This window comes from Myxine glutinosa, chromosome 10 (genome assembly GCF_964187855.1).
Source record: "Myxine glutinosa chromosome 10, kmMyxGlut1.1, whole genome shotgun sequence".
NCBI lineage: Eukaryota > Metazoa > Chordata > Myxini > Myxiniformes > Myxinidae > Myxine > Myxine glutinosa.
This window is the reverse complement of record NC_136270.1, coordinates 124024160-124043940: the sequence shown is the minus strand read 5'-3', so window position 1 is coordinate 124043940 and position 19781 is coordinate 124024160. Positions and strand designations below refer to the sequence as shown.

The 19781-nt window shown below is 46.5% G+C and overlaps 2 protein-coding genes across 7 annotated transcripts in view; both read left to right on the top strand.

Moving 5' to 3' along the window:
- Nucleotides 1–8437, top strand: part of VAC14 (VAC14 component of PIKFYVE complex) — an 82280-nt gene extending 73843 nt beyond the window's left edge. For 4 of the 5 annotated variants that reach the window (XM_068126148.2, XM_068126146.2, XM_068126147.2 and 1 more), the window contains exons 17-19: nucleotides 955–1034; nucleotides 5853–6003; nucleotides 6171–8437. In XM_068126148.2, coding sequence (XP_067982249.2) covers nucleotides 955–1034; nucleotides 5853–6003; nucleotides 6171–6339 — 400 coding nt within the window. In that variant the 3' untranslated portion in view covers nucleotides 6340–8437. The remainder of the gene's footprint in view (nucleotides 1–954; nucleotides 1035–5852; nucleotides 6004–6170) is intronic. The other variant, XR_013624805.1, reaches the window with a different exon arrangement.
- Nucleotides 8438–17896: 9459 nt separating this feature from the next.
- LOC137433795 (protein MTSS 2) overlaps nucleotides 17897–19781 on the top strand; it is a 65573-nt gene continuing 63688 nt past the window's right edge. Inside the window, exons 1-2 of one of the 2 annotated variants that reach the window (XM_068126151.2) lie at nucleotides 17897–18474; nucleotides 18977–19058. In XM_068126151.2, coding sequence (XP_067982252.1) covers nucleotides 18987–19058 — 72 coding nt within the window. In that variant the 5' untranslated portion in view covers nucleotides 17897–18474; nucleotides 18977–18986. The remainder of the gene's footprint in view (nucleotides 18475–18976; nucleotides 19059–19781) is intronic. The other variant, XM_068126150.2, reaches the window with a different exon arrangement.

The window sequence follows — 19781 nt, the reverse complement described above, 5'->3', positions numbered from 1 at the left end:
AAGATTTCTAAAAAAAAAAAAACAATTCCATTTTCACATTATGGGGTTATGCTAAATGTTTCAATTCAGCATTATGCTAAATTATGTTTACATCAGTGACCAAATGTTTCAATTTCATCCGTTTTAAACTCAGGCTTTCACATTTTTAAACACAAAATGTTGAAAAGGTCGAAGGGTATGAATACTCTCTGAAGGCAATGTACTTGTTTTTCTTTTGGGGGGTGGGGGGGCAGTGGGAGTGGACGGTCAAAAACCTGGACCCACTTTGATACTGCTCCCCCCACCCCCTATTACCCGTAGATCCTCTCAGACCTTGGGTTTTTTTTTTGGTTTTTTTTGTAATGCTGTGAACAAACTTTGGTACATCATGGGTGATGAAGGTTGTGGTCAAATTTTATCTAAAGCACTTGTGTAATTTTCGTGAAGAAGATCCGAATGTTTACGTACAGTCTGACTGACTCACTCACTGACTGACGGACTCCGCGTGTGATGCTAATACCTCACCTGAACTATTCCAGGTGAAATAGAAATCCATACCGACAGATTTAATGGATGTTAATTTACAATATAGCACTGTATATATATTCATTCATATTTTCATATGAATTGAATTGAATTCATATTCAATTCACTGTATATATATTCATACCCTTCGCTTTGCAATGGAACAACAACCTTCCGTCACCCTCTCGAGCACATACGCTTCACCTTCAAACACGTCGATGGCAAAAAATGCGTCTCAGCGAAAACATGTAGCATGTCGTGAAAAGTGTTGATTACTTTATTCACTGCGTATCAGCGAAAATGCGTTAACCGGAGTGCGTATAGCGAGGAGTGCCTGTACTGATGAAGGAAGTGAAAAGAGCTGTGCTTGGGTCCTGGGAAGTTGAGCAGAGTCGGGCTACATCACCCTAGCGGTTGTATATACAGCTTGACATTGGTTTCCTGTTTCAGTGGGGACCTTGAGGTCACTCTGGAGTTCCTGACTGAAGTTGACAAGCTGGTTCAGCTGCTGGAATCTCCTATCTTTACCTGTGAGTACCGTGAGCATTTGAGTGGATGCAGGGGTGGTTGTGGGGAAAGTAGTTTGAAGTGAAGAATAGCAAGTAAGCAATTCCCATGTATTTTGTTTGAAAGACAAAATAAAGTACTAATCTAGGGTGTAAATGGCTGCTCATGTTTCGGCAAATCTCCATATCCGCTTCACACTGACAAAGTTCTGTGCCAACTAAATCCCTTGCTTGGCATGAGCATGTTGCCGATGCACACTTATTCAACGCACTTGAGGTGTTTGAGGTGTTCACTGTGAAATTTTGTGAAAGGAGTTCAGGGTCCACAGACTGGAGCTGGTACATGCATATAACATACCCTGGGATATTCTGTGCCTAATCAACTCTATTATACGCAAAATCGTATACACGCAGCCTCTCAAGAGATGACAAATATAGAAGACAGTCACCCTGGTGTGTGGCACGTTGGAATTGCAGAAGGGTCTTCACGCATGTATACACATGCCCATTGAAACATGGGACGTGCCGAGAGTCTGGCATCAGTCAGTTCGCTGCTTGTTGAGGTTGAGAGACTCAGTTGTGGACTGTAAAATGGTATCAAGCGATTTTGTGTTTAGTGATGTGAAAACAATATTTCCTGAAAGTTACAAAGATTATACCCGGAAATGCATATTCCTTCCCCCTTGTTGTTTAATTTTCACTGCTGACCATTATGATCAGTTATTCGTCGATCAACATGTATCTCATTTGCTTCTGTGGTGCAATTGGGCTTCTTTAAAATTTTTAGACTTGCGATTAAGGCGCATCCTCTGATTGCCTTTTTAGACTTGCGATTAAGCCGCATCCTCTGATTGCCTTTTTAGACTTGCGATTAAGCCGCATCCTCTGATTGCCTTTTTAGACTTGCGATTAAGCCGCATCCTCTGATTGCCTTTTTAGACTTGCGATTAAGCCGCATCCTCTGATTGCCTTTTTAGACTTGCGATTAAGCCGCATCTTCTGATTGCCTTTTTAGACTTGTGATTAAGCCGCATCCTCTGATTGCCTTTTTAGACTTGCGATTAAGCCACATCCTCTGATAGCCTTTTTAGACTTGTGATTAAGCCGCATCCTCTGATTGCGTTTTTAGACTTGCGATTAAGCCACATCCTCTGATTGCCTTTTTAGACTTGTGATTAAGCCGCATCCTCTGATTGCGTTTTTAGACTTGCGATTAAGCCGCATCCTCTGATTGCCTTTTTAGACTTGCGATTAAGCCACATCCTCTGATTGCCTTTTTAGACTTGCGATTAAGCCGCATCCTCTGATTGCCTTTTTAGACTTGTGATTAAGCCGCATCCTCTGATTGCCTTTTTAGACTTGCAATTAAGCCACATCCTCCGATTGCCTTTTTAGACTTGTGATTAAGCCGCATCCTGGTGTTGGGCTAGCGGCTAGGGTGCCAGCTTGGGATCCTAGGATCCTGGGTTCGAATCCCGGTCGATCGCTGAATTAACGCCAGGGGGGTTGACTCAGCCTGCCATCCTTCCGAGGTCGGCTAATTGAGTACCAGTTCACTGGTAATTCCCTGCTTGTCGTAAAAGGCGACAAAAAGGGTTGGCGGCAGAAAGGGCATCCGGCCGTAAAACATTGCTTCAGAAAGGGGACCAACAAAAACAACAACAACCACGGTGCCCGAAAAAGGCCAACCCCCGCTTTGCGGGGAAAAATGGCCTCTAAAGGGGGGGGGGGGGGGGTGATTAAGCCGCATCCTCTGATTGCCTTTTTAGACTTGTGATTAAGCCGCATCCTCTGATTGCCTTTTTAGACTTGCGATTAAGCCGCACCCTCTGATTGCCTTTTTATACTTGTGATTAAGTCGCATCCTCTGATTGCCTTTTTAGACTTGTGATTAAGCCGCATCCTCTGATTGCCTTTTTAGACTTGTGATTAAGCCGCATCCTCTGATTGCCTTTTTAGACTTGCGATTAAGCCGCACCCTCTGATTGCCTTTTTAGACTTGTGATTAAGTCGCATCCTCTGATTGCCTTTTTATACTTGCGATTCAGCCGCATCCTCTGATTGCCTTTTTAGACTTGTGATTAAGCCGCATCCTCTGATTGCCTTTTTAGACTTGTGATAAAGCCACATCCTCTGATTGCGTTTTTAGACTTGCGATTAAGCCACATCCTCTGATTGCCTTTTTAGACTTGTGATTAAGCCGCATCCTCTGATTGCGTTTTTAGACTTGCGATTAAGCCACATCCTCCGATTGCCTTTTTAGACTTGTGATTAAGCCACATCCTCTGATTGCGTTTTTCGACTTGCGATTAAGCCACATCCTCTGATTGCCTTTTAAGACTTGTGATTAAGCCGCATCCTCTGATTGCCTTTTTCGACTTGTGATTAAGCCGCATCCTCTGATTGCCTTTTTACACTTGTGATTGAGCCGCATCCTCTTATTGCATTTTAAACTTGTGATAAAGCCACATCCTCGATTGTATTTTTAGACTTGTGATTAAGCCACATCATCTGATTGTATTTTTAGACTTGTGATTAAGCCGCATCCTCTGATTGCCTTTTAAGACTTGTGATTAAGCCACATCCTCTGATTGCATTTTTGGATTTGTGATTAAGCCACATCCTCTGATTGCCTTTTTAAACTTGTGATTAAGCCACATCCTCTGGAATTGCATTTTAGACTTGTGATTAAGCCACATCCTCGATTGTATTTTTAGACTTGTGATTAAGCCACATCCTCGATTGTATTTTTAGACTTGTGATTAAGCCGCATCCTCTTATTGCCTTTTTACACTTGTGATTAAGCCACATCATCCGATTGTCTTTTTCGACTTGTGATTAAGCCGCATCCTCTTATTGCCTTTTTAGACTTGTGATGAAGCCGCATCCTTTTATTGCGTTTTTAGACTTGTGATTAAGCCGCATCCTCTTATTGCCTTTTTAGACTTGCGATTAAGCCACATCCTCCGATTGCATTTTTAGACTTGTGATTAAGCAACACCCTCCGATTGCCTTTTTAGCCTTGTGATTAAGCAACATCCTCCGATTGCCTTTTTAGACTTGCGATTAAGCCACATCCTCTGATTGCCTTTTTAAACTTGCGATTAAGCCACGTCCTCTGATTGCCTTTTTTAACTTGTTATTAAGCCACATCCTCCGATTGTATTTTTAGACTTGTGATTAAGCCACATCCTCCGATTGCATTTTTAGACTTGCGATTAGGCCGCATCCTCTTATTGCCTTTTTAGACTTGCGATTAAGCCACATCCTCCAATTGCCTTTTTAGTCTTGTGATTAAGCCACATCCTCTGATTGCGTTTTTCGACTTGCGATTAAGCCGCATCCTCTGATTGCCTTTTAAGACTTGTTATTAAGCCGCATCCTCTGATTGCCTTTTTAGACTTGTGATTAAGCCGCATCCTCTTATTGCCTTTTTAGACTTGCGATTAAGCCGCATCCTCTTATTGCCTTTTTAGACTTGCGATTAGGCCGCATCCTCTTATTGCCTTTTTAGACTTGCGATTAAGCCACATCCTCCAATTGCCTTTTTAGTCTTGTGATTAAGCCACATCCTCTGATTGCGTTTTTCGACTTGCGATTAAGCCGCATCCTCTGATTGCCTTTTAAGACTTGTTATTAAGCCGCATCCTCTGATTGCCTTTTTAGACTTGTGATTAAGCTGCATCCTCTGATTGCCTTTTAAGACTTGTGATTAAGCCACATCCTCCGATTGCCTTTTTAAACTTGTGATTAAGCCACATCCTCTGATTGCATTTTAGACTTGGGATTAAGCCACATCCTCGATTGTATTTTTAGACTTCTGATTAAGCCACATCCTCTGATTGTATTTTTAGACTTGTGATTAAGCCGCAGCCTCTTATTGCCTTTTTAGACTTGTGATTAAGCCACATCCTCTGATTGCATTTTTAGACTTGTGATTAAGCAACATCCTCCGATTGCCTTTTTAGACTTGCGATTAAGCCACATCCTCTGATTGCATTTTTAGACTTGCGATTAAGCCACATCCTCTGATTGTATTTTTAGACTTGCGATGAAGCCACATTCTCTGATTGTATTTTTATACTTGCGATTAAGCCACATCCTCTGATTGCATTTTTTAACTCGTTATTAAGCCACATCCTCTGATTGCATTTTTAGACTTGTGATTTAGCAACATCCTTCGATTGCCTTTTTAGACTTGCGATTAAGCCACATCCTCTGTTTGTATTTTTAGACTTGCGATTGAGCCGCATCCTCTGATTGTATTTTTAGACTTGTGATTAAGCCGCATCCTCTGATTGCCTTTTTAGACTTGTGATTAAGCCACATCCTCTGATTGTATTTTTAGACTTGCGATTAAGCCGCATCCTCTGATTGCATTTTTAGACTTGTGATTGAGCGACATCCTCTGATTGTATTTTTAGACTTGTGATTAAGCGACATCCTCTGATTGTATTTTTAGACTTGCGATTAAGCCGCATCCTCTGATTGTATTTTTAGACTTGTGATTAAGCCGCATCCTCTGATTGTATTTTTAGACTTGCGATTAATCCGCATCCTCTGATTGTATTTTTAGACTTGCGATTAAGCCACATCCTCTGATTGCATTTTTAAACTCGTTATTAAGCAACATCCTCCGATTGCCTTTTTAGACTTGCGATTAAGCCGCATCCTTTGATTGCCTTTTTAGACTTGCGATTAAGCCGCATCCTCTGATTGCCTTTTTAGGCTTGCGATTAAGCCGCATCCTCTGATTGCCTTTTTAGACTTGCGATTAAGCAACGTCCTCCGATTGCCTTTTTAGACTTGCGATTAAGCCACATCCTCTGATTGCCTTTTTAGACTTGCGTTTGCAGCTTTTGCAAAGCAAACGACAAACAGACTTGCTGCAGACTCTCTACGGCCTTCTCATGCTGCTCCCGCAGAGTGCCGCCTTCCACCTGTTACAGCAGCGTCTTCGTTGCGTGCCCGATCCACAACTGCTGTCTCCCTGGTAAGCGAAGGGGCATTTTCAGGATTGTGTACATAATCGATAAAAGAAAATAAAACAGATGCAACTCACACTTTGCTTACGGATAACAGTGCTCGTACCTGTATCATTGCGACATTGCGTGAGTCGAGGACCGTGATATAAAATTATTCTTCACCATCTTGTAACAGGAACGATGAATCATCCTCGCCGAGCTCCACCACAGACGATACGGAAGGTTTGCTGCTGCGCTTTCATGAGGTGCAGTCTCAACACCGGCAAGCTCGGCGCCAGCAGAACGCGATCCGGAAAAGCCCCGGACCCGAGCGGATATGCTTGCCCCCGGCAGTGCACAATTAGGCCGGATCCTCGGAGTCCCAGATTCTTGTCCCTCGCACACAAGTCCTATTTCCCTTGAGGAGGAGGAGGAGCAAGAAAAATAACTTTGTTGAAAGTATCTTCAGGTGTATCCACTTCATTTTATTTTCACTGATTTCATTGTCACTCGTATTGAAGAAGAATAGTGTTTGCTACTCATGAAATATCTAATGAAGTCTGGAGCGAGTGGAGCGGTGTCTCTTTTATAAACGTTTTCTTGTGTTGTCACATACATCTTTGGTCTTCAGAATACTCTTTTGCCCCAAAATTTGTTGGGTTCTGTTTTAATGACGAGGCCTGGCATGCAGCCTTTTTATATTCTCTCGGACGTCCCGATGCCATAACCACAATTTTGCCTCTCCAACATCTTCTGCCAGCTAGTGATAAGCTAGTTCTCAGATTTTGGATTCGTCGTCGACCCCATAAATTGGTATGGTCAAACATCCCATCAGGTCCGTCGTCGGACGTGGTCAGTGTGAATCTGGACTAGTCTTTTCACACAACTCATTTCCACATTCCGAGGCTCTGGATTGCTCATTCCTTTTGCCACCCCATGTGACACTCGTGCATCGACGACGCCAATGAACGACGTGTACAGCTGCTCATCCATGGTATTCTGTGGAATGCAAAGTTCAACACTGGTGGGATATCGGGCACTGGTGTTCGTCTGACATCTCGATCATTTCTGCAATGCTCATTCTGAATCGTGGAGCATCGTGTGTTCCACAAAAAGATTTATCCCGAAGTTCTTTTCCCACTTGGTGGTTTTTGTTTGTTGTTGAATGTTTCCAAGATCCATGATCAGAGTTGGTCTTGCTGTTAACTTGCACTCCATGAAGACATTCCCTGTGGTTTACTTGTGGTGGTCGAAATGATTCTGATGGACGTACCTCTTTTTGATAGTTGATGAGCTTTAAAATAAGAAAAAGTTTTGTTCAAAGTCTGTTAACTCCAGTGAGACTTCCTGGACCATTGGTTTCAAGTCTGTTGATGAAAGTCACACTGGAGGGAAGCAGAAGCAAACGTGAGAAATTCCTGCAACTTGAATGGAATGTACCGATTATGTTGGGGCTGGAATATTTAAATGTCTGCTAAGGTCGTTAAACATCGGGCAAATTGCGAAAGGTCTTAACGTCCTTTTTGGGCCTAATAAATACTAAGGAAAGAGCTTGTGCGTTTCCCACTCGGCATTGGGCGTCGTGAATGAAAGGGGCAGAAGGTCTCGGGTGCACAGAAGGTTTAGAAAAGACTTGGTGGCATCACGTGTTGGTTGTGGGGCAACACCATTAATGGATACAAGACTCTCTCTCGATTGCTTCTCTGTAGAGAGCGGAACCAATTATTTTGCTGCCAGGTCTTGCTCATTCCCCCCCCCCCCCCCCCCCCCAAGCAAAGAAGAAAAAAAAAAAAAACCCCTTTTTTGGTTTTAAAAAGGGGCAGGTTCAGACTTACTGGATCTCGCCCAGGTCCAGATATGCAAGTTGCACTTATTGTATGATTTATTTTTTAAACATCACAAGCCACAATGACTCTTTGGCCCCAGACATCATCCACCAAATGACGAGACGACCCCTTTGTGCCGGTGAGCTTGCTTCCTTGTGGAGCACTTGAAAGCTCACAGGTTGGGAACTCGTGTTTTACATCTTCTGTCTGATCCTCGATCATACCACCCTCATCCTTCATGCAATTTATTATTTAAGCTCTTCTCGTGTCTATTACAGGACGTGCTCTTATCATGGAGTCTGTACCCGATACTTTGGGTATCTGATAGACCATGTTATTCTTTTAGCATCTTATACATTTTAAGAAGCAAGTTGATGAAGGGTGCTGTGGGACTTTGTGGTTTTGTGGTTTTGGTTTGGAGGAGGTGGTTTTGGTACTTTATTGGGTTGTGGGTGTTTTGTGCAACCATGAAGCTGTTGTAACATTATTACAGGGCATTGGACCATTGAGTACCTGTTGAGTTTTGAGATAAATTACAAGAGGTGGGGAGGTGTAACGATTTTGTGACGAGTACTCCGTTTGGTATTCACCTTTTGCTTATTGTAGTGATGATTGTAAAGAAATGCAGTTTCATTTACTGGTGTCTGATCATCTTTTCTTCAAATTTCCACAGCCAATGGAAAACTTTGTACTTTGTTTGTGTTCTCTGTGTGTGCTTCAAGAAAAGCTTGTGGACAACGCACCGATCATACGTCAAGACCACCCCAGTACCACCTGCAACATTAGTAATATGAGTGGAAGAGAGAAGGTCTTGCTGGAAGGATAGCCTAGGCCCTAAATGCCTGTACGTATGCACACTCACTTTTTAGCTGTCGAGCCTGGATTTGATTACCAACCTAGCTGTGAACTGTCATCCTGGTGTTTCTCATGTATGGTGATGCATCTGTGTGTGTGCCGTCCCTCGGATGTGGAAACGTCTTGGAGCAACAACAGCTCAGCCGGGAAGTGGTAGGCCACACAAGCTCACAGAATGGGACCGCCGAGTGCTGAAGCATGTAGCGCGTAAAAAATCATCTGTCCTCAGTTGCAACACTCACTACCGAGTTCCAAACATTAGTTTGTGGACATCAAAGCTCTCAAGGTGTCTTTCTAGAAGAGTATGTGAGTTATCGCGAGCTAACCCTAATACTGAAACAATGACCAATTCCTGCCAAAAACACCACCCAGGAAGTATCGTATGTCGGAGGTATGACCCGTCCAGGATGCTAACCCTCGCCAAAAGACTGCTTCGGTAGAAGCTATCACTCTGCTGCAGTGCATTCAGAAAGTATTCAGACCCCTTCACTTTTTTCACATTTTGTTATGTTGCAGCCTTATGCTGAAATCGTTTAAATTCATTTTTTCCCTCATCAATCTACACTCAATACCCCATAATGACAAAGAGAAAACAGGATTTTAGAAAGTTTTGCAAATTTATTAAAAAGAAAAAACTGAAATATCACATTTACACAAGTATTCAGATCCTTTGCTATGACACTTGAAATTTAGCTCAGGTGCCTCCCATTTCTCTTGATCATCTTTGAGATGTTTCTACATCTTGATTGGAGTCCACCTGTGGTAAATTCAATTGATTGGACATGCTTTGGAAAGGCACACACCTGTCTATATAAGGTCTCACAGCTGACAATGCATATCAGAGCAAAAACCAAGCCATGAGGTCGAAGGAACTGCCTGCAGAGCTCAGAGACAGGATTGTGTCGAGGCACAGATCTGGGGAAGCCTACAAAAAATCTCTGCTGCATTGAAGGTTCCCAAGAGCACAGTGGCCTCCATAATTCTTAAATGGAAGAAGTTTGGAACAACCAGGACTCTTCCTAGAGCTGGCCGCCCGGCCAAACTGAGCAATCGGGGGAGAAGGGCCTTGGTTAGAGAGGTGACCAAGACCCCGATGGTCACTCTGGCTGAGCTCCAGAGGTCCTGTGTGGAGATGGGAGAAACTTCCAGAAGGACAACCATCACTGCAACACTCCACCGATCTGGGCTTTATGGCAGAGTGGCCAGACGGAAGCCTCTCCTCGGTGAAAGACGCATGAAAGCCCACAGAATCTTGTTTCTCGCAGTCTGAGAGTCCTTTAGGTGCTTTTTTGCAAACTTCAAGCGGGCTTTCATGTTGGCACAAATGCCATGGATATCCTTTCCGTAGTTGCGGGCTGGAGGTCGGGAAGACGGTCATTGTTGCAGCCTCCATGGCTTTTTCGGTCTGCTTTAATTTCATTGAGAGACTTGGGAGAGCTTTATTCTTTTTTTTCCTTTTTTTTTTCCCTCGCTACACTTCCTGGTGCCTTTGCTGTGCACCACTCTGTGCCATATTGGATTGAACATAAAACTCTTAAAAACCATTAAAACCCTTTTCTGAAACGGCTGAACAGATCGAGGCGAAACTTTACAGGCATGATCGCCTATCCATGACGAACAAATTCATCCCCGGCCATTTTGTCATTGCTCACATGGTTTGGCAGCTATGATTTTTTCAAGAATAAAACTTTTTTTTAAATCACTCCTCCAGAATGGCTAGACAGATAAAGTAGAAACTTCACATATGTTCCCCAATAATTCATGGATCACATGGTCTCGCAGCCATAATTATTTTTAAAAATTTGAATCTGGGTTCTTTCTGATTTTTTTTTTTTTTTTAATGAAACGGCTTAACCCATTGAAATCAAACTTGACAAGTTAGATTGAGTCATCAAAGGGAATACATGTTTAAAATTTCAACACGATTGGTTGCACGGTCTGGCAGCCAGAATGTTTTCATTTGAAGAAGAAGAAACCATACAATTCATCTTCTCCAGAACAGTTCAAAAGATCGATGTGAAACTTAACGCACATGATCAACGAGTGTTTTGGAATATACACTACATGGTCAAAAGTATGCGAACACACCTATGCAAATAAGTGAATTCGGCCATTTCAGCCACACCCATTGCTGACAAGTATATATAAATCAAGCACACAGCCATGCAATCTCCATAGACAAACATTGGCAGTAGAATGGGCCGTACTGAAGAGCTCAGTGACTTTCAACGTGGCACCATCATAGGATGCCGCCTTTCCAACAAGTCAGTTCGTCACATTTCTGCCCTGCCAGAGCTGTCCCGATCAACTGTAAGTGCTGTTATTGTGAAGTGGAAACGTCTAGGAGCAACAACAGCTCAGCCACAAAATGGTAGGCCACACAAGCTCACAGAACGGGACTGCCCTGTGCTGAAGCGTGTAGCACGTAAAAATCATCTGTCCTTGGTTGCAACACTCATTACCGAGTTCCAAACTGCCTCTGGAAGCAACGTCAGAACAACAACTGTTCATCATAAGCATCAAAAGCTTAAAGGGGTTTCCATGGCCGAGCAGCCGCACATAAGCCTAAGATCACCATAAGCAATGCCAAGCATCAGCTGGAGTGGTGTAAAGCTCGCCGCCATTGGACTCTGGAGCAGTGGGAACGCGTTCTCTGGAGTGATGAATCACGCTTCACCATCTGGCAGTCCGACGGACGAATCTGGGTTTGGCAGATGCGAGGCAAACGCTACCTGCCCTGAGAATAATGGTCTGGGGCTGTTTTTCATGCTTTGGGCTAGATACCTTGGTTCCAGTGAAGGGAAATCTCAACACTACAGCATACGATGACATTCTAGATGATTGTGTGCTTCCAACTTTGTGGCAATAGTTTGGGGAAGGTCCTTTCCTGTTTCAATATGACAATGCCCCCGTGCACAAAGCGAAGTCCATACAGAAATGGTTTGTTGAGATCGGTGTGGAAGAACTTGACTGGCCTGCACAGAACCCTGACCTCAACCCCATCAAACACATTTGGGATGAATTGGAACATCGACTGCGAGCCAGGCCTAATCACCCAACATCAGTGCCCGACCTCACGAATGCTCTTGTGGCGGAATGGAAGCAAATCCTGGCAGCAATGTTCCAACATCTAGTGGAAAGCCATCCCAGAAAGGTGGAGGCTCTTATAGCCATAAAGGGGGGGGGAGGGATGGGGGGTGGTCCAAACTCCATATTGATGCCCATGATTTTGGAATGAGATGTTTGACGAGCATGAGATGGAATTTTGGAATGAGATGTCCACATACGTTTGGCCATGTTGTGTATTATGCAAATCTGTTTTATGTCTGAGGGAGTCAAGGGAGTGCATGCTTTCTTCGAAGTAACTATTAAAGCAGAAAGCCAAGCAGAGGATTATTCAGATATCCATAACTTGTTAAGCTCAAATTAAAATTATTAGGAGACTAAATTGAGCTGGACCACCTGATCTAACAATCGCTCACTCATATAATCCTTGATTGTTGCTCTAAGATGAATTAAAATGCTCAACCTCTAATTTATTCACTACTTTTCTACCGCCATCTTGGGTCGTAACATCTGACCTCAATTAAAACACAATAGTGTTATGTTTGTGGGGGTAGGGATGAAATACCGTAGGAGAAATAGGAATGTATAGTTTAGCATGGAGCATGTGAGGCGAAGAAGAAGAAGAACCTCGATGTACATAAGTAAGAGGCTTGTGGATCGTGTGAGGGGAAAGACACCAGAAACCATTCACCACCACCACAAAACCATTCACCACACCAGAAACCGTTCACCTGGTGGAATCCGTGGAGAATAAGATCGTATATTTGTCTCCATATGAGGGGTGGAGCTATGCTAATTACGGTAGGGCTTAAGGATAATCCCCAGTGTGTAATTGCCCCTGTGATTTCACCCTTGTGTTTTATTTCATCAAAAAAGGCTACCATTACAACAACAATTACAACATCGGCCATTAATCGCTGCTCCCACCCTCTGCAACTCACTACCTCACACCATCAGAGACTCCTCCTCACTCACCACATTCAAAACATCACTCAAGACCCACCTGTTCAACACTGCATTCAACATTCAACCCACAGCATTTAACCCCTGACTATCTCTTCTCCTCCCTCCTTTTGCTTTAAATATTTCCCTATTCACTCTTGTCTTTTTGCAATTGTTGTTTTCATGTATTGTTATGCTTTATGTTTTCCACTCTGTCAAAGCGCCTTTGGGCTTCTTGAAAAGCGCTATACAAAATAAATGAATTATTATTATTATTATTATTAAACCGATATCGCCGACAGTATAACCGGACATTACGATCAGCAAGGGAACCCCGCCTAGCCGAACATTCCTGAAGGACGGCTCGGCTCCGCCTTGAAGGATTGCAACTGGCGGGCCACGCCCCGAGCTTCGTCATTGGGCATCAAGCAGGCCATGAGGCCCCACCCCAAAGGTGATGATTAGTCATGGAGAAGGGATGGTGCACCGGGGCGTGGGGATTGGTCGAGTGTGACGTCAGCCAGGGACAAAGGAAGGGTGAGTCCCTCTTCCCTCTCTCTCTCTCTGGTACTGGCTACGTGGTGGGCGGTGGTAGAATTTATCGCTCTCAGGTTCTGGGCTTGGTCACGGGTGGTGGCGCATTTTTTGGCTCATGTGCGCTTGTGGAAAAAGACTGAGCAAGAGCTGTTTGGGGCTGTCGGCATCGCAAGGAAGAATCCGTCTTTTGGCTCTTTCTTGTTCTGGCCTGGGTGGAGGACGGCTGCGCTTCGTGCTGTGTGCGCCTCAGAGATTTATCGGGGCCTTGTGGAGCACGGAACGACCGGAGGAGGATGTTTTGTCGCCGCTTCGCGGCTCAGGGTGCCACGTGGCGATTTGCACCATCTTGTTCGCTTCCACTCGGAGACTTGGGGACCGTTACATTCATCCTCGTTGGAGCAGTCTGAGTATCGGCCGATTCACCACACCATTTTATTTTATTTTATGTTTTCCCCTGTCATGTCTGTGTGTCTGATGGAGGCGTCTCAAATTAGGAATTATAGTTTTTCTTCACCATCCATTTTATTTCCGTGCTTTAATTTTCATTGAATCCTTTATTTTTGGCATTTCATTCTTGTATTGTGAATTTTCCTTGTCGTGTTTTTTATTTGTTTGTGGGCTCAAGGAATAAGCCCTGTGGTTTCGTCATACAGGTAAGACCCTGGTTTTCTTCGGCCGTGCGTGCCAAAAATAATTCCGCCAAGTTTCGAACTGCTGCCTCCGAGTTAAATGTTCGACTGTCTGTCCAAGGCTGGTTTCCATCGGCCACGGACGTGACAATAGCAAACTATGGTGCAAAGTATTTAAGACGCATGTCTGTTCATTTTCAAAACATTCAGCAAGTTATTATAATGTCGAGTCCATGGCCGATGAAAACCAGCCTTGGACAGATCGCCGAACAGTTAACTCCGAGGCGGCAGTTCGAAACTTAGCAGAATCATGTTTTGGGCATGCGCGGGCGAAGGAAACCAGGGTCTTACCCGTACGACGGAACGACAAGACTTATTACTCAAACCCACAAACACGACACAAAAGTAAAATGCAACAAATGGGTTTAAATTGATGCCAGAATAACAAAAACGAAAGGTAAGGTAAAACTAATTCCTATATTGAGGCACCTCCCCTCAGACACAATTACACGACAGGGGAATAAAAACCACCTTCAGAGGCCATTTTTCCCCACAAAGCGGGGGTTGGCCTTTTTCGGGCACCGTGGTTGTTGCTGTTTTTGTTGGTCCCCTTTTTGAAGCAATGTTTTACGGCCGGATGCCCTTCCTGCCGCCAACCCTTTTTGTCGCCTTTTACGACAAACAGGGAATTACCAGTGAACTGGTACTCAATTTGCCGACCTCGGAAGGATGAACAGGCTGAGTCAACCCCCCTGGCGTTAATTCAGCGATCGACCGGGATTCGATCCTAGGATCCTAAGCTGGCACCCTAGCCGCTAGCCCAACACCAGGCTCAACACCTACGACAGGGGAATGATAAAAGAAAATAAAAATGGTTTGGTGAGTCAGCTGATACTCCGCTTTGCTCCGCCGTGGACAAGTGCGAATGGTCCCCGAGTCTCTGCGCGGGAGCGCACAAGATGGCACGGATCGGCACACTGAGCCATGAAGTGGTGGCAAAACGTCCTCCTCCTCCGGTCGTTCCATGCTCCACAAAGCTCCGATGAATCTATCAGGCGCACACGGCACGAAGTGCAGCCATCCTCCACCCAGGCCAGAATAAGAGAGAGAGAGCCTTATTCCACAAGCGCACACGAGCCAAAGAATGCGACCCACACCTGGTCTATATATCACTCCACCCCAAAATTCATAACAATATGGTATGAAAAAGTGATCTCGCTCATGGATCCAGTCAAGGTTAAGGGGTGTTAAACCCAGTCAAGATGGGGAGTGTTCCACAGGCAGTGCAATTCTTCTTCCTCTCTTTCTCGTTCTCTTTCACGAACAGGCTGCCAGGCCTAACATTCGACGAAGTAGTTGGGGGGGAATTTGTAACTCATTCAGGGTTTGGGCGATTGCTCGCCTACTCTTTGCGAAGCCAGGAAGGACACCATGGGATCTTGACTTTGACCTCCACCAACGAATACTGGTAGATGTGAGGTCAATTTGATGTCCATCGGAGGGACGTCGCACACATTGATGAACCACCCTGTCTGTGAAACACCGGGATGACAGGTAATAGCTGGGTCGGGATTCAAACCCAGACTAGATGGCCTGGAGATGAGTGTGTGTACCCTCTAGACCAGGGACATCATTTTCCTTATTTCACACATTGTCCTTTTATTTAATTTGAGGGAAGAACCCCACTACATTGAAACGTCTCATCCAAATATCGAGATAGGTAAACTGTACTACCTATGTCACGTGAAGCGACATTTTAGTTGTGAATCCTTCGTCAAAGTAAGAGGGAAAGACGAGTAAATCATTCCAGTGTGTCCATGTTTACATCTTCCATCATGACATCACCTTACCATACATGTGTCTGTAGGGGATTGTTTTGACCCGACTAAAGCTTCGACTTAAGCCCAATCAATGAGCTCAATGGTGTCTTGGGATCCCATGTGGGGTCCGTCAAAATGACCCCAACCCGTCACTAAATAGGAATTTGTTCGGAAGGATGAAACAAGACACCCGGATATTAGAAATGGAACCCGGGTTGGGGGTCATATAACCGCCCTGCATCATCTTTTGTTGTCCCAATACTTTTAACTATTGTATTAATTATTTATCTGAAATTGGTGAGAGTTTTTGACCCCATTACACTGTTATGTTCTGTCACGATACCCCATCTTCAGCCCCCCTACTTTAGTCTTATTCATCAACCTAAATGTTCCTTTCTCGAACCCACTCCTTCCATGTTTCACTTGGTTTCTCTCTCTTCTCTCTATTCCACAAGATTAAAAACTATGCAGAAGATTGTTCCAGTGCCCTCGGTACCCACCACTCACTTCGTTCTTTTAATAGTGTTTACAATCAATCACTTCCAATTGCCATGGAAACCTTCCATTGTCACTGCACTTAAACTTTTTGAAAGACCAAACACAGTGAGTGCAGCAGGAACCCAAATGAGCAGAGTCCGGACGGAGTCATCAGCAGGAACATGAAACTCATAACCCATTTGTTTGGAGCGAGGAATTTCGATCCTCGGGTTCCTCCTTCCTGTTCTGACATTCTTTCCAGCACCTATTTTTGGCACCGACCCAAAGTGCCAACCAAATGGGGTCATGCGCAACCGATAACGGGTCCCTGCGACAAAACCATTGGTGCAGACACCCTGTACGATCACCATTGGTGCAGACACCCTGTGCGATCACCATTGGTGCAGACACCCTGTGCGATCACCATTGGTGCAGACACCCTGTGCGATCACCAATAAAATGGTTTACAAGGACCACATGTCGTCCGTTTGTTTCCAGCCCAGGTTGGCCATCTATTTTTGACATACACCTGCAATAGAGGGCCCCTGTTGATACCATGGGGTCACATCATTATGATAGGCACACTACCCCATGCCCTTCCACCTTCGATGAAGATCTTCACCGCCTGCTCATAGGTGGCATATGTAACGTTTTGGTAACCCTCACCATCTTGTGCGTGTCACTTGTACAACACCATGAAACAACGTGTATCTTACCTGGTTACCCGCACCACCGAAGGTGGATGGAGGTTATGTTTTTACCCCCGTCTGTTTGTTTGTGAACAGGATATAACAAAAAGTTATGTACGACTGCGGATTAGATCTAATGGTGGAATACAAACCAGAAACCGTTCACCTGGTGGAGGTATGCTCTCCACCCAGTACCGTTCTAGTTTCCTTCATTTGTTCGGGTTGCCCATGCACTGGTAATGGAGGACTGATCGTGCTTACTGATGGGAACCCCCCTTCCTCCAGCTCCCCTCCCCTTTTCCTCCCCTGTCCCTCGCCTTCTTCTCCTCTCCTCCCCCGTCCCTCCCTCCTGCTTCCCCTACCCCCGCTCCACCGCTCTCCCTCTCCTACCCTTCCCCGCTCCTCCCCTTCCCTACCCCCGCTCCCCTACCCCCGCTCTCCCTCTCCTACACCCGCTCTCCCTCTCCTACACCCGCTCTCCCTCTCCTCCCCTTCCCTACCCCCGCTCCCCTACCCCCGCTCTCCCTCTCCTACCACTGCTCTCCCTCTCCTCCCCTTCCCCGCTCCTCCCCTTCCCTAACCCCGCTCCCCTCCCCTACCCCCGCTCTCCCTCTCCTACCCCCGCTTCCCCTCCGCTCCCATTCCCCTCTCCTCCCCTCCCCTAACCCCGCTCTCCTACTCCCGCTCTCCCTCTCCTACCCCCCGCTTCCCCTCCGCTCCCATTCCCCTCTCCTCCCTTCCCTACCCCCGCACCCCCTCCCCTACCCCTCTCCCCTACCCCCTGTCCCCTCCCCCCTCTCCCCCTTCCTCTCCCCACGCTCCCCCTTCCCCTCCCCCCGCTCCCCTTCCCCTCCCCCCGCTCCCCCTTCCCCTCCCCCCGCTCCCCCTTCCCCCGCTCCCCCTTCCCCCGCTCCCCCTTCCTTCCCCCCGCTCCCCTTCCCGTCCTTCCCCCCGCTTCTCCTCTTCTCCTGTCCCACTTCCAATATGTCCGAATCAGTCCGAGTGGAGGCAAGTAACCCCTCCCTCCTCCCTCCTCATCCTCCCCCTCCCCACTGATCCTCCTCCGTCCCCCATCGGCCATATCTCAGATGGTGGACAAGCCAAGTACCCCCAAATATATCCAAAGGCTGATGAGCTCACGAACCTTGTATTCATTTATATAATAATGAATAATCTCGATCGCCCTTGAGAATGGTTATCACGAGTCCTGAGCGAGAGAAGCGACAACGATGTTATTTGGTACAGGGAGTTTGAAGGCCACGCCGAGGCTGCATTTGCTTTGTTTACAAGACACAACGTCACCGGCAACGGCAACCGGCCCATTGAACGCCGTGACGCACTTAAAACACCAGCGTCATCACGTTCTTACGTGACGCATTATTCGTGGTGTGGAGCAGCTGAACGAAAACGCAGGATTTGCGCTTCAACTGCGGGTGTGACTTGGCGGCGGAGGGGCTGAGAAGACGTTGTTTGGAGGAACGTGCACGTACATAGACAAGACGGATGGTGTGGAGAGACGTGCACGTACATTGACAAGACGGACGGTGTGGAGAGACGTGCACGTACATAGACAAGACGGACGGGTTGCGCTTTCTTTTTTCGGGAGTGGAGTCCGCAACTACGGGAATAGGAGAAGCGTCCAAAGGACCAAAAGGAGAGGTGAGAGTACCTGTTGTACTTGTAGATCAGTGAGGTGGGGGGGGGGGGGGGGGGGGGGGGGGGGGGGGGGGGGGGGGGGGGGGGGGGGGGGGGGGGGGGGGGGGGGGGGGGGGGGGGGGGGGGGGGGGGGGGGGAGCCTGATGGGGATGAGGGATGTGAACCTATGAGGGATGTGAACCTATGAGGGATGTGAACCTGTTGAGGGATGAGGGATGTGAACCTGTGAGGGATGTGAACCTGTGAGGGATGAGGGATGTGAACCTGTGAGGGATGAGGGATGTGAACCTGTGAGGGATGAGGGATGTGAACCTGTGAGGGATGAGGGATGTGAACCTGTGAGGGATGAGGGATGTGAACCTGTGAGGGATGAGGGATGTGAACCTGTGAGGGATGAGGGATGTGAACATGAGGGATGTGAACCTGTGAGGGATGAGGGATGTGAACCTGTGAGTGTGAGGGATGAGATTGATCACGACCATCCATCCATCCATCCATCCTACAGGGCGAGTGGAATGGAGATGTCCGGAGACCGCGAGTGTTGTGCACTTGGAGGACTCTTCCAGGCGATCATCACCGACATGAAGGTAAGTTCTTGTGAATGATCACAAATTAAACGGAGATCCTCCATTGTAAACGCGTGCGCTTCATCTCAATTGGTGAAACTCGGATTTACGGCGCAGGAGAAAGTGGAATGACGTCATCATATCGATCTGAGCAATGGACACATGATGATGTCGATGTCTCTTTCGAGTTCATTACTTCCGTCCACGTTTGTCCCTTTTCGACATCGCTCCGACCCCTCTTTTTAACCCCGAGCAGCCATTACATTTACCCCCTTCCTCCCGCCCCCCCACATCACCCTTTAGCCCCGTGTCGTTCTATACTATAGTGTTCTGTGCTGTGCCGTTCTGTGTTGTGCCGTTCTGTGCCATGCTGTTCTGTGCCATGCCGTTCTGTGTTGTGCTGTGCCGTTCTGTGTTATGCTGTGCTGTTCTGTGCCCTGCCGTTCTGTGTTGTGCTGTGCCGTTCTGTGTTGTTCTGTGCCCTGCCGTTCTGTGCTGTGCCGTTCTGTGTTATGCTGTGCTGTGCTGTTCTGTGCCCTGCCGTTCTGTGCCGTGCCGTTCTGTGCCATGCCATGACATGCCGTTCTGTGCCCTGCCGTGCTGTGCGGTGTCATGCCATGCCTTTCTGTGCTGTGTCATGCCATGCCGTTCTGTTCTGTTCCATGCTGTGCCGTGCCATTCTGTGGCGTGCTGTGCCGTGCCATTCTGTGGCGTGCTGTGCCGTGCCATTCTGTGGCGTGCTGT